This window comes from Mangifera indica, unplaced genomic scaffold, assembly GCF_011075055.1.
Source record: "Mangifera indica cultivar Alphonso unplaced genomic scaffold, CATAS_Mindica_2.1 Un_0032, whole genome shotgun sequence".
NCBI lineage: Eukaryota > Viridiplantae > Streptophyta > Magnoliopsida > Sapindales > Anacardiaceae > Mangifera > Mangifera indica.
Window position 1 is genome coordinate 1 of NW_025401124.1, and position 14,501 is coordinate 14,501.

At 33.5% G+C, this 14,501-nt stretch overlaps 2 protein-coding genes and 1 pseudogene across 2 annotated transcripts; 1 reads left to right on the forward strand and 2 right to left on the reverse strand.

The window, feature by feature from the left end:
- Positions 1 to 25: 25 nt before the first annotated feature.
- Positions 26 to 3,482, reverse strand: LOC123206317 (pentatricopeptide repeat-containing protein At4g20770-like). Its single transcript, XM_044623484.1, is given in 6 exon segments — positions 26 to 578; positions 691 to 859; positions 948 to 1,427; positions 1,430 to 1,644; positions 1,646 to 1,807; positions 1,809 to 3,482. Coding segments are annotated over 4 exon segments (2,298 nt in total). The 5' UTR covers positions 3,371 to 3,482; the 3' UTR covers positions 26 to 578; positions 691 to 859; positions 948 to 1,068.
- Positions 3,483 to 5,940: 2,458 nt separating this feature from the next.
- On the forward strand, positions 5,941 to 9,285 carry LOC123206332 (annotated as a pseudogene).
- Positions 9,286 to 11,031: 1,746 nt separating this feature from the next.
- Positions 11,032 to 11,871, reverse strand: LOC123206331 (protein G1-like1). The gene has a single exon (XM_044623504.1). It carries the CDS (start codon positions 11,712 to 11,714, stop codon positions 11,124 to 11,126), a length of 591 nt encoding a protein of 196 aa, XP_044479439.1. The 5' UTR covers positions 11,715 to 11,871; the 3' UTR covers positions 11,032 to 11,123.
- Between the last annotated feature and the right edge of the window lie 2,630 nt (positions 11,872 to 14,501).

The following is a 14,501-nucleotide window of genomic DNA, read 5'->3' on the forward strand; positions in this document are numbered from 1 at the left end:
TTTATTTAAATTTAGTTTGAAATCAATTTTGGGGAAAGACAAGGTTGACTTTCCTAATCGACTACTTATTCACTCTCTTCGTAATAAAATATTTGAATTTGAATTGAGATCCATCTTTTGTACTAGTTCTAACGTTTGCTATTTAGATTATGGATTTGTTCTAGTGGTCAAAGATTGTATTATGGATTGCACCACTTTGTATTTGGCCTATATAAATGGTCTTATTATCGCTTCTAATCTTTAAACTTAAAGTTTATTTGGATGGAAATTTCTAGATTGCCCTTGAGAGAGTTTTCTTAAATAATCAATTTCCACAGTTCAGGTCTTGTAGCTTGTATTTGTCAATATCAGGATGGCATATTAAAGTTTACGAGGTATTCAAATATTCCCTAATTGAACATGTATAAAAGCATCTTATCTACCCTAAAACTTTATTTGTACTGCATAATTTAAAGAGAGAAGAAGAAAGAGGGTAACCGAATTGTAACTCAATGAGAGCTCACAGTGATATCCACCCGAGATGAGCAAAACAACTCTCCAGGATTGCATGAATTTTATTTTGCGGCAATCTCTTCTTCCTTATACAGAAGAAAATGAAAAATATTCAGCATAATTGAATTGTCATTCTAATTAGCATTAACCTTGGCACCCATCATAATTGAATTGTCATTCTAGTTTCCACAAGTATACCTCATCAACATTACAATCTGCTTTTCCCAAGTCAGCACAAGGGCAGATCACCATCCAATGTGGCTCTGGAATGTACTGAAATTTATAATGCAGTAAAGACAACAAGAAACCAGCTCCAGACGCACACCTAGATTTCATCACATCAATCTCACCATCTCACCTTGAAAATCTGTGTCACAAATAGAGTCCAAGTAAATAACATATATTGAGAAGATATAGAATTTACAAGGTGTTACAGGTCAAAGAGAGAGATTCACCAGATGTAACCAGTAAAAAGTGCAGTGCCAAGTCTTGTTCAGTTAATAATGTGATTTCTGATTTGATCGCCCTTAGTCCTCTGGTCATGACCACAGTAAAGACTTACATCACATTCTTATATTAAATCCAACTATATCCTGGATCCTTAACAACATCATTTTCATTCATTAGCTGTCTCACAGCCCTCAAGTCCTCCCATCTTCCTAGAGAAGAATAGATGTTAACAAGAAGTGAATAAGTAGCAGAATTTTTTGGGTCTAAGCGAAAGAGTTCTTCTGCTGCCCTTTTTGCTAAGCTTATATTAGAGTGCACTCGACAAGAACTTAAAAGAACCTCCCATATAACTGGATCATCTTTATATGGCATCTCATCTATAAGCATTTCTGCTTCATGGAAACGACCAGCCCTACCTAGACAGTCCACCATGCATGTATAGTGATCTAACTTCGGCTCCAGATGATGTTCTTGCTTCATGGAAAGATTTCAACCCCTGCATCAACCAGTCCCGAGTGGCTGCAAGCAGTCAAAACAGCAACAAAGGTTATATCATCAGGTTTCTCACCTGAAGCAATCATGTTCTTGTAGAGACATATAGCCTCATCTCCATATCCATTCTGAGCATATCCATGTATCATCTCATTCCAAGTGACAGAATTTTTGCCATGCATCATATCAAAAAACTTCCTAGCTCCATCTACCACATTTGCAATACATATCAATAAGTGCACTCCCAACAAAGACATCATTAACACATCCATCTTTCTCAATTTGAGCGTGAACCTGTCTGCCCTGAAACGAGTAAGATAACTTTGCACAACAACTCAACACAGTCGCAAAAGAGAATTGAGTAGGAAACATCTCGTTTTTTTCGCATTTGCTTAAAGAAAATCAAAGCTTCTCTATCTTGAGAATTGAGCGTATAACCTGCAATCATAGAGTTCCAACAGACGATATCCAGTTCAGGCATTTTAGAGAATATGAGTTCTGCCAATTCTATCTTCTGACACTTTGAATAAACACCTATTAGTCCACTGGCAACAAAATTGTCAATATGAAAGTCATCTTTCTGTGAGACAGCATGGATTTGTTTCCCAGCCTCCAAAAACCCCATTGCTGAACAAGAACTGAGGATAATAGCCAAAGTAGTCCGATCAGGTTGCAACCCTCGAAACTGCATTTCCCTGAACAGCTTTATAGCTTCCTTGTGATTCTCATTTTGGGAATAGCCAGAGATCATAGCGTTCCATGAACTCACACTAGGAATCAACATGCTATCAAACATTTCTCGTCCGGTTTCAATATCCCCAGACTTGACACATGCTGCAAGCATATTAATATAAGTGACTTCGTCAGGTTCAAAGCCACCAACTTGCATTCTTTTCAAACATTCAACAGCTTTCTTGCTTTCATATCTCTGGCCATACCCAGCTATCATAACATTCCAAGAAACAACACTGACTTCAGAGAGATTAGCAAACACCACTTCAGCACTGTCCATGTCCCCATTCTTTGCATACATATCAAGTAACGAATTACTCAAATGAAGATCTCCTTTAAACCCAAGTTTAATTGTAAGACAGTGCACTTGTTTCCCATGCACATTACTGAAAAACCCATCATCATTCTCAACAAAACCATCAGAATCCCCTCTGCTTCCTCCTCTAGCACAAACACCCAAAACACTAGACAGCGACACAGAATCAATACAAACACCTTTCCTACACATCAACCTAAACATCTCCAGAGCCTCACCAACTCTATCTGTCAGCGCTAACCCACCCATCATTGTGGTAAAACTAACTTCATTAGGCTCATCCATCTCCCCAAAAACTCGAACGGCACATTTTGTCCACCCACACTTAGCATACACACACAACAAAGCATTACCCACATAAATATTCTTATCAAGACCAATCTTAACCGCCAGGCCATGACACCTCCTCCCTTGCACAACATCCAACACAGCAGCACACGCACTCAAAACACTCGCCAATGTGAAATTGGTAGGCAAATAACCTTCCTCAGTCATCCGACTATAAATCCTCAATGCCTTTTCTTCAAACCCTTTTCGTACCAGTGCGGTAATCACATTATTCCATGAGACAACATTTCTTTCCGGCATTTCATCGAACAACTTAGACGCGAGTTCTAAATTTTGGGCCCTACATTGGGCGCTCAAGATTGCGTTCCAAGAAAAGATGTCTCTGCGCGGCATTTGATCGAACAGGTGTTGTGCAGATTTTGGGTTGTTGCATTTAGAATAAAATTCAATGAGCCGATTGGAGAGGAAGGTGTCATTGAAAAGGCCATTGCGAAGAACGTAAGCGTGAATAAGCTTGCCTGATAAATGGGCTTTCTTGTCTATGCAAGACTGCAAGAGATTTGCCACGTGCAGGAAGATGGTCGTTTTTTTCGGTTGCATATTTGTTTGCGCGGGTAAATTATTATTTGAATGGTTTAATTTGTAGGATAAAAAAAATAGGTGGGACCGTGGGAACCTTTCATGGTTAATTATAATTTTACCCTTCAAGGATCCTCACCCAGAGCTAGGTGCGGCAATAACCCACTCGTGTGTTATTAGTAAATAACAATTAAATTACATAATAATATGCCAATTTTTACATCTCTATTCACACTTTGATAGGGTAGTCGAAAGATAAATGATCATATTACTTTTAATTATTTTATTTTTTATAATATTACTAAATTACCTCTAATCATGGTCATCAACGATCTAATCAAATCAAGTTGACGAAATTATAATTAAAAAAATGGGTAACTCTGGCTAATCACACTAAGCAACGTGTGATATGCTAAATTTGGCAAGCTCATACTTGGAAAGGTGCTAAGCAATGGTTGGATCGCACTTAAGATATGATTCAATGGGTAAAACTAGATAGGTGCAATTAGGGGGTCAAAATATACACCATGCAGGTGTACACTTATTTGGTGTAATTCCAATCAAATTGCAGGTTTTTCAATTCAATTTGATAATTTATACTAGAATACGTTTTTTCAAATTTTGAAAAGAAAAATGATTTTTATTCTTTTCTAAAATTAGATTTTTACTAAAGGCTGAAAGACTTATTCCCACCTAAGGTTTAATCTATTCTCAAATACACATTTACAAGGTTTTAAAAACTCACATACTTATTTATTAGTTAATTTCTGTTAGAATTTTTAGTAAGGGTAAGGATAAAACTGTTATTTTACCAATAACATTAAAAAATATATAATTTTATTCATTCCCCCCCACCCCCCCAAGGTTTTGAAAATGGGCATTTCACCCTAGACCTCAACTTGAAAAGTGACTTTTTTCCCTACATCCCTAGGATTTTCTTCTCTCTAGCGACAGGCACCATGTCCTTCCTCCCTTCTCCTGCTACCACTATCAACGACTCCGATGACAAACGAAGAAGCTTTGACCAACGACAGATCATAAACGAATCGAATCGAAGATGAAAAATCAGATTCATCGTGTTTTTATCAAATCGGCTCTAAATCTATCACATTTTCGTCGATTGCAACTGACAAAGCCAAATCGTTGGCTCTTCATTGATTCCAAAAATGATTGTCAATTGCAGCCAACAAAGTTAAGTCAATGACCTTATCAATTTGTCTTTGTCCAAACGAAGACTCGTCTTCACACGAGTCCACAAGAAGGGAGAGAGATTATCGGATAGTGCCAGTTGTCAAAGAGGGTGAAGTTTTGTAGGAAAATTAAAATCCTAGAAAGAAAAGTGAATTTTTTAAAATTTAATTATAAGAAAAAAAATTATTATTATTTTAAATATAAAAAAAATGAGATAAAATTATATATTTTTTAATATTACTGATAAGATAATAGTTTTATTTTTAGTTTTAATTAAAAATTTGATTAAAAATTAATTTATCAATAAATATTTAAATTTTTAAAACTTTGTAAATGTGTATCGAGAATTATACTACAACTTGGACAGAAATAAGTCATTTGGCGTTTTCTAAAATAGATGTTTTATCTCCTACGACAAGACCTGAACAAACCCAGGGGTAGTAACTTTTCTAAATGACCCACCGATACAGATAAGAATTGTTCCAGCTTGTAGCTCGCAAAAGAAGCCTCAAATACAACATGATCACTTCTAAAACCACACAACAGAATTCATTAAATAGCTATTTCGGAGTCACTCCACTCCGTTTGACAATTACATACAATTACTCTTCTACCGTACTGGTGGCACGAAAGCATCTATCAAGCCACCATCTCCTGCATTATCAAAGACAAATGTATATGGAACCCTTAACTTCCACGGCTATAAATTCATACCCGGTTGTTTTCAGAAAGCTAATAAACAACTGCATGCCCAGTTCATTGTTAATAAAATCAACTCCAATGCTTCATTGGGTGCAAAGATTTTGGGTTTTTATGTTCTTTATTGGAATTTTATGGGCGCCAGACTTGCTCTTCTGTAATTATGGCTTGTAGAGCTCTGTAGATGTTAGATTAGGGAAGATGGTTCACGAGACGATTTGTGAACTGGGGTGAGTTTGATGTGTTTGTGGGGAATTCTTTGACTCAGTTTAATGCAGAGAAAGGTTGACTTGCTGATGCGCGCGTTGTTTGTTCGATGAAATGTCTGAGAGAGATTCTGTTTTGTTGAATGTGATGTTTAATGGGCATGTAAAATGTGGGGAAGCAGATAATGCAATAGAGAGATGTTTAAAGAACCGAGAAGAAGTGAGATGAAACCGAATTCTGTGACATTAGCTTGTGTTTTGTTTGTGCTGCTGAAGGAATGATTGAATTTGGTATGCAACTTCTTGGCTTAGCAGTAAGTTCTGGTTTGGAGTTTGACTAGCACTGTTGGCTACGTATTCAAAGCGTGAGCTGTTGTGTGATGCACAGAAATTGTTCGAATTGATGCCTCGGATTGATTTGGTGACATGGAAAGGGATGATTGATGGACAAGTACAAAATGGTTTTTGGAAGAGGCTTTAGATTTGTTTCATAAGATGACATCTTCTTGCGCTAAACCAGACCCAATCACCTTTTCAAGTTTTCTTCCTTCAGCTGCTGTATTAGCATGTCTTAAACAAGGTAAGGAAATTCATGGTTATATGATACGAAATGGTGTGCCTTTGTATGCATTGTTGAAGAGTGCACTTACTGACTTATACTTCGAGTGCAGGGATCTGGAAATGGCATGCAAGACTGTTAACCTGAGCACCACTAGTGATGTTGCAATGTGCACAGCAATGATTTCTGGCTTTGTACTTAAATGGGATGAACGACAATGCTTCAAAGAAATTTAGTTTTTAATTCAAGAGAAAATGAGTCCAAATGCTGTAACCCTAGCAAGTATATTACCAGCAATTGCTGGTTTGGCTGCTCTGGAATTGGGGAAGGAATTATATGGCAACATCCTAGAGAACAGGCTTGATAGGAAATGTGTAGGAAGTTCAATGGTTAAAATGTATGCAAAGTATGGAAGGCTGAATCTTGCTCGTAAAATTTTTTTAGAATGTTTGGAAAAGATGCTATTTGTTGGAATTCAATGATCAGAAGTTGTACCTATAATGGGAGACCACAGGAGGCATTAATCTTTTTCATCAAATGGCGTTGGGAGGATTGAAATATGACCGTGTGAGCATATCAGCTGCTCTTTCTGCTTGTGCAAATTTACCTGTGCTGCATTTTGGGAAAGAGATTGATGGTTTCATGATCAAAGGTACTTGCAGCTTTGATCTTTTTTGCTGAGGGTGCTCTGATAACATGTATGCTAAATGTGGAATATTGTATTTGTGTTTGACATAATGCATGGGAATAATGAAATGGCGGGGAATAGCATCATTGCTGCTTATGGAAGCCATGGTTACCTTGAGGACTCTCTTACTCTTCAATGAAATGCTGGAAAATAAAATTCAGCCTAATCATGTCACCTTTCCTGTAATAATCTATGCTTGTGCTCACACTGGCCAAGTTGATGATGGAATTCACTACTTCTGTTGTATGACCCAAGAATATGGGATCCCAGCTCATCAGGATCATTTATGCATGAGTGGTAGATCTGTTTGGTCATTTGGATAAATACGGTGCCATTTTCATCTGATGCAGCTGTTTGGGGAACACTGGTTGGAGTGTGCCAAGTCCATGGCAATGTTGAGTAAGCCGAAGTAGCTACAAGTTCTTTTTTTTTTTAAAATGAAAGAAAGAGGAGTTGAAAAGGTTCCTGGGTATAGCTGGATTTTGGTTAACAAAACAACCCATATTTTTGTTGCTGCGGATGAAAGTCACCCAGAGTCTGCTCAGATCTGTACATTGCTGAAGAATCTTCTACGTTAGTTGACCATATCTGCCACTGCATCCACACCACAAACCTTGAAGATGTGATTACCGAAGAATGACCACTTCTTCATCTCCTCACCCTATCATCAAAGGAATGTTCTTCAAACAAAGGTATTGCTCATCCATCTACAAGAACCATATTTTTTTTATGTATAAACTTGCATATTCTACAAGGTAGAATCAATACATGACAGTGACAAACTGACAATAGAAAATGAATTAAAAATTATTAGACTTGTAAAAATGTAGTTTAATAGATTCTACTGTAATTTTATCTAATAGACGGGCTTACCAATAACGAAAAGTTGCCACTGCAGCATCAAAATTCTTAATTTGTTTAGGGAATTATTAGTTTTTCTGTTGAGCTACATATAAGAAAATACATTAGCTTTGATGATTTTTTAGTCTAAAAACATATGTTGAATGACACAAACCAAAAGAACAAAGGAGTTCGGCGAACATGAGGATCTGGTCCTGTTCATAGAAAGTTAACCTCTAGGAGCATGAGAAGAACTACCAAAAATGGTAACAATTTAGATCACATTTAATTGGATTTTTCTAGCTGGGTAAGATAATAGATTAAACAGATTCTACAATCCATAAGACTGTTATGTCTATAAAAGAATTAGATGCTCAAGAAATATTTTCTAGAAGGATACGCTTGACTCAAACAAATCTCAAGGAAATTAAAGAATTAGATGCTCAAGATATATTTTCTAGAAGGATACGCTTGACTCGAACAAATCTCAAGGAAATTAGAAGTGACTTAGAAAACTAAGTTTATTGGTCAATTTCCACTTATTTTGGTAAAGCTGATTAGATTCCTTAAAGGATTAGAGGAAACATTCATGCACCTAACTCTTACATCTTTAACTTAATCTAATGCTATAGGGAATAGAATTTATTGAAGTCAAAAAGAGAAACAATTAATATTGCCAATTGAATTATTAATTACTTTCTTGGCTGCTGGATTAAAATAGAAGAAAGCTAAGTGTCAGTAACACGTTTTGGATCTAATACCTCAGGAATTTTTATTCATATTTCTTGAATTTCATTAGCAGCATAGGAAATAATTGTGGATTGGCATTATTTCTGCATCTTCTTTTTGTTAACAGATCTTGAGCTGTACTTGTTTGTGATTCTATTTGTATGCTTGAGTAATTTGAGGACATAACTGCGTATTCCTAGGCACTGTGCTCAAACTTTTACATATCTCATTTCCATATCAGAAATTCTAAAGATTTGTAGGGAAAGTCTGCTTTTGAATATGGTGTGTAGGGTAGAGATGTTAAATGAGTCAAGCTGACTTACCATGATGTGTCACAATCTAACAAATATTTTCTGGAAGTACAATGACACACGATTCACTAGTCTCAGTTTCACCCCACACCACTTAGGCCATGTTGGCATATAAATCTTGATTTTTCTCAACGTTCTTGCATTATTTCATGTAACACCTTTTGATCTTGTTGTACCGCATCAAGCCTAATTTAGAAAGAAAATCCCCAACAACAGGAAAACGCTTAAAAATCCAAAGTACACCCACGAATCACAGCTTAAACGACACAAACACAAATCTGATTTGAACCTTGGAACAACAAAAACTCTCCAGGATATGTAAAAGGATGAAAATTTTCTTTCACTAGTCCATACAAAAGAAGCAAGTTGTGCGTGAATTGAAGGAAGTTTTGTCCTCATCAAAGCTCAAAGTCTTTCTCTTCAACTACTTTATTGAGAAAAATGTTGAAAATGAAGATGATAATGGCCCATAAGTAGACTTGGTCTTGGTATAATTAAAGCCAAATTGTGGTTGTAAACAGATGTCCCTAAAGCAAGAAACACCTTTTTGGAAAAAATTTGGCTTTATCGCGAAATGGGATTTTCATCATGTAATCAACCATTAAAATGGAAGTAATAATTGATAATTATATCAAAATCCTGTTCTTTGATAAAGATTTTTTTGTTCTAACAAGATATCTAGGATTTTTTGTTTTGTCATGGTTTTGGTGAGTGTTGACACAACTATAATTGCAATTGTTAGGTTAGGCTCTTTGAAATTCATTGATTTGGTGGTTGGACTTGGTCAAATGGGATTCCTTATCACAAAAAATTATATTAAAAAATACTTAGACCAAGGTAACTGATAAGTTATTGATCTAATGCTTGAAAAAAATATTAATTGATTGAAGAGCAATAGTATGTAGACACACTTTTGAGTACATCATTAGGTATATAAATGATATATTATCATATGATTTGATATTATTTAAAATCACCCGGATACATAGTTTTTATTATTGATAAGATCACCAATATCACAATATAAATGAACTTTCACTTTAAAACCATCAAAATTTGAATCCCATTTTAGAATTCATAATGTTTTCACCCAAACCCATATTCACATTCATTATAGGAATCAAAACTGAACCAAGTTTGAGTTGGTTTTGATCGAATCATAAGTTAAATTATTTTCAAATTTCAATTCATCAAACTCGAATTAATTTTTTTATATTTAAATCAATTTCAAATTTAGCATATTGAAACCAAATTGATGTGGCTGAAAAAGTGTCTTTAAAGTAACATCCACTAGAAAAAATGGGCCTTTGCCTGAATTGGATTGTGCATCATTTGACAGTGTATGGAAGCAATAATTGAATTAACAAATTAAAATTTTATTTAATTTTTTTATTGGGATTTCTCTTAACCACTTAGATAGCTTAATATATATATGTATATATTTTTTTAAGATCATGGTTTTGATGGTGACCTCAATGCTTTTGCACTATCAATTTCTTGAAATTTTAAATAGGAGAATTTGATAATTTATTATTTGTTTGGTATCAAGTTCTTCTTTGTTTTTTCAAATAAGCCTCGCAATGCAAATTGCCTACATTTGTTAAAAGAAATATTTTATGAGTTTTTACCTTTGAAATTCGATGAAATAATTAAAAAAAATTAGAGTTTTATAAAGTTGGATTCGATTCAAATCGGGTCTAAATAAGACTAATTTAAAATCAAATCAAGATTGAAAAATTAAAACTTAAATTTGGATTGAAAATAATTAAATATTTTTTTAAATAAAAATTTTTCCAAAAGCTTTTTATTATAATTTTAGCTTTAAATCACATTCAGATCAGAACACAGCTGGGCTTCTTCACTTTTTTGTTTTTCAATTTTCTCCGCTTTTGAGCTTTAGTTTGGTATTGAAAGCGTCTTAAAACCAATCAATCAATGAATTGGCCTGATTGGTTAATATTTAATTGAAATTATATGTATTCAATTTTAAGTATTTACATAATATATTATTATAATAATTTTTAAATTAAAAATAATATAATATATATAATTAGCCGGAGATATTTTGGTGGATTTTTCAACTGTTTTCAAGTCAGAAATTCCATAAATCTAGGTTGGCAATGGCAACACAACAAAAAATGTATTTGTGTCAATAATATCATATCAGAAAAATTCCCCATAATCATTATAACATATTGGCAAAATGGATTATTCATATGCACACATTTAATCTAAATTCAAATTAATTTGCTCAAATTTACAATTAAATTTGAATAAATTAATTTTAAACTAAAGTTTTAATTTGATAATTTAATATGAGATCGATTTATTTATTTATTTAATATTTTTTTTATTTTTTGATAATAATATTCACTTCACCAGTGAATTTATTATGCAATAATTTAAATTGGGTATTATAATTTCAATCGAAACTCAAATTAGTTTTAGATTCATCTCGATTGGGATCAAATCTACCCTCCACAGGCACCATATCCATTTATTATATTTATAATTATTATTATTATTATTATTATTATAATAATAGCAGTAATTATCCAAAATTAGGTTGTTCAACATTTTGTGCCTTCTTTCTCTTCTTTTTTTCATAAGCAATCCCTCTAGCTTTGCTCTGTTCATCTCTAATTTCCTTAAGGTAAAGCCTCACAGCGGGGACGCCAAAAGGGTTATTCTCCGGCCGGCCTCCGTTCTCCTCAAAGGCTGCCCGGAGTCTCCCTATAATCGCGTCGAGGCTCCCCCACGCCTGGCGGAGTGGGCAGGGACAAGGAGCCGGCGTCTGAGAGAACCCAAAAAAGGGACAATTCTGAGCATGCACCTTGGTTTTGCCAAACTGATCGAGATACTTCAAAAACTCAAGCACATGAGCTCCGCTACAACGCGACAGAGCCAGCGGCGGGCGGTGCTGGCTGAGATACTGCAGAAACGTGTTCCAGTCTCGCCTTTTCTGCGTCTCGTATCGACTGAATAAAGGTAACACCAGCGGCGGAGAAGGAGAAAAGACTGAAAGTGAAGATAAAACTGAATGGTTTTGGTGTTGGCGGTTGTGGTTGTTCTCAGTGCGAGAAGTTTTGGTAGTAGAGGAGTAGCAAGCGGAGGCAGCGGCTGCAGCTATGGCGGCTGACATGGTTGAGTTGAAATTATTGTGGTGGCCCTCTGGGACAACGATGGAATTCCGAAAAGGCTTAAAAGAAATGGAAGAAGAGGAGTTTGAAGGCTATCTGATAGGAAAGATGCAAGATGGAGATGGAGAATCAGTGGTATATATAAAGAAGGAGAGGGCAGCTGGAGCCGAAGAAGCTGGTGACGACAGAATAAGAAATGGAGGAGACAAGAGATGGCCCATGTAGAGAAAAATCCACGTCAAGAAATAGTGTGATTGATTTGGATTATTTATTGCCACTTTTAAACGTCATTTGCCACCCCCAACACAAATATTTTCCATCAAATTTTTGGAATTATTAGATAAATTAGAAAGTGATACCCACTTATTTAAAATTATTTTAATATTTTTTTAATAATAAATTAAGAATAAAATAATACTTATTCGTAAAATACAATATAAGTATTTAAGCACACTATAAAAATTTTCTATTATGAAATTTTTATCATAGACATAAGACAGTTTCATAATATTTTTATAAATCAAGCATACAAATTTTGTACACATTAACGTTTTTTGAAATATTTGTATTACCCTAAGAATGTTGGAGTAGAAGTTCAAACGAATGATTGTTAGTGGTCAAGCTTCATCAAGAAGGTTTTTCGTTTAAAAAAAATCGTATCTATTATAAAGGGATGGTCAAACTCGATCAAAAGAAGATTTTTATCACTTAAAATACACTTAAGAGGTAACGAATGATTGTTATGTTCCACCCCAAATAAATGGTCAAGCTTCATCAAGAAGGTTTTTCGTAAAAAAAAATCATATTTATTATAAAGGGATAGTCAGACTCGATCAAAAGGAGATTCTCATCACTTAAAATGCACTTAAGAGGTAACGAATGATTGTTAAGCTCCACCCCCAAAGAAGTGGTCAAGCTTCATAAAGAAGGTTTTTCGTAGAAAAAAAGTCATATTTATTATAAAGGGATGGTCAGACTTGACCAAAAGGAGATTCTTATCATTGAAAATACACTTAAGAGGTATTTGGTTCGAGTATTTAAAGATTACTCTAATAATTTTTCTTTTATTACTAATATTATTTGTACTTAAAATATAAAAAAATTACCAAACTAATTATGCTTTTATTATAATTTTATTTTTATTTATTAAATTTTTAAAGTAAAATACTTTTATTTTCAATTAATATAAGAAGTAACATAAATAATATTTTTAAATAGTTATAGTCAATGATATTTAAAAAAATAATATTTTTTTATTTTTTTATTACGTATAACCAAATACAATAATAATTAATACCTACAAGTTATTATCAAATATTGTAATAATTTATAACTAATAATCTTTTAAATAATATATTTATATGGAAATATTTTATATTTGATAATAAAAAATTATCCGAACTAAACGTATCATTATTGATTACATCTTATATTACCATATGGTAGTAAAAACTTTTGTAGGTATTTAAAAGGAGATATTGTCGGTCTCTCTAGCTCTTATTGTAGAGATTTTGGTTTACCTTAGTTTGTGTCTTGGGTTGTCCTCTTCATCGAGAAGGATGAGTGTTAATTGTTCTCGTATCCATCTATTAAAAAACTTATTATTTTTATTAATATATACTTTTACTTACCAAAAAAAAAAAAATCTTATTTCATATATCTCATGGGATATATATTATACATGATTCAATAAGAAAGAAGGTCGAGCGAACACCATTTTTCTAAAGGAATTGATACATCGATACGATAAACTATAAATTTTTTTCAACTAAAAGGTGTTTAATCTCAAATTAAATCTGAATTGAACAAATTAAATTTCAGTCTTAATTTATCGATCTCAAGCAAGAATCAAACTCGTTTTTAGAAATCGAGTTAAGTTTTAACTTATTCAAATTATATTTAAAATTAAATTATTTTTTAAATCAAATCCAAATTTTAATTCATCAATCTTAAATCAAACTCGAATCTAACTCTTTTGAATTCAAATAAAGTTTGATTTGACTTTAACTCAAATCGAATCCTACACTACAAGTCCTGAACACTTTAGCATATAATATTTATTTACTTTATAAATAGGATCAATTCTGTCAATAATTAAGGAAAAATTGGAATAATTATAGAAAAAGTACTTGATATAAATATGATGAAACAGATAGCGCAGGAGGAGGAATATTTCTATACCTCCTGCTTCCACCTCCTGAAAATATTAAATAAATAATACAGTGGAAAAATCTCATGCTTAATCATTTTCATTAATGGATACCCAACTTTGTTGACTACAGCTTGATAAGTTGCCTCAACTGGCTTCCAATCAATACACGGTATCGTCTCTTACACGGCTACGCTATGTATTCTCAATAGTAGGAGGATTGCTGGCTCCCCATTGTCCTTGTCCATGCTTGAATATGTCCATAATCAGCCTCAAAAACTAGTGTGAGATTAGAGAGCCTAAATGAAAGTTCATATATTTTTTTTAATATAAGATTCAAAGATTATATTTTACGTTCTTTTTAAAATAAGATTCAAGTCTTTAAATTTTATATCTTACATTCGGTATTTTAACATACATTTACGCTCTTTTTTATGTGTATGATGTTCATTATTCGCTTTTCAATTTCAAAGTAAATTGTCTAGAAAAGTGAAGAGATTTGGCTTATTTCTTTTGATAGATGATAGTTGAATTACGGTATAATACTATTCACCCACTCAACCTTGGGTTAATTTGATTTAACAACCAAACCAAGTTTTTGTCATACCTTAGATTAGAGTTGACATCATTTCTAGTTTAA

Excerpts from the sequence above, each read along its gene's own strand:
- LOC123206331 (XM_044623504.1), bottom strand. The coding sequence starts at position 11,714 with ATGTCAGCCGCCATAGCTGCAGCCGCTGCCTCCGCTTGCTACTCCTCT.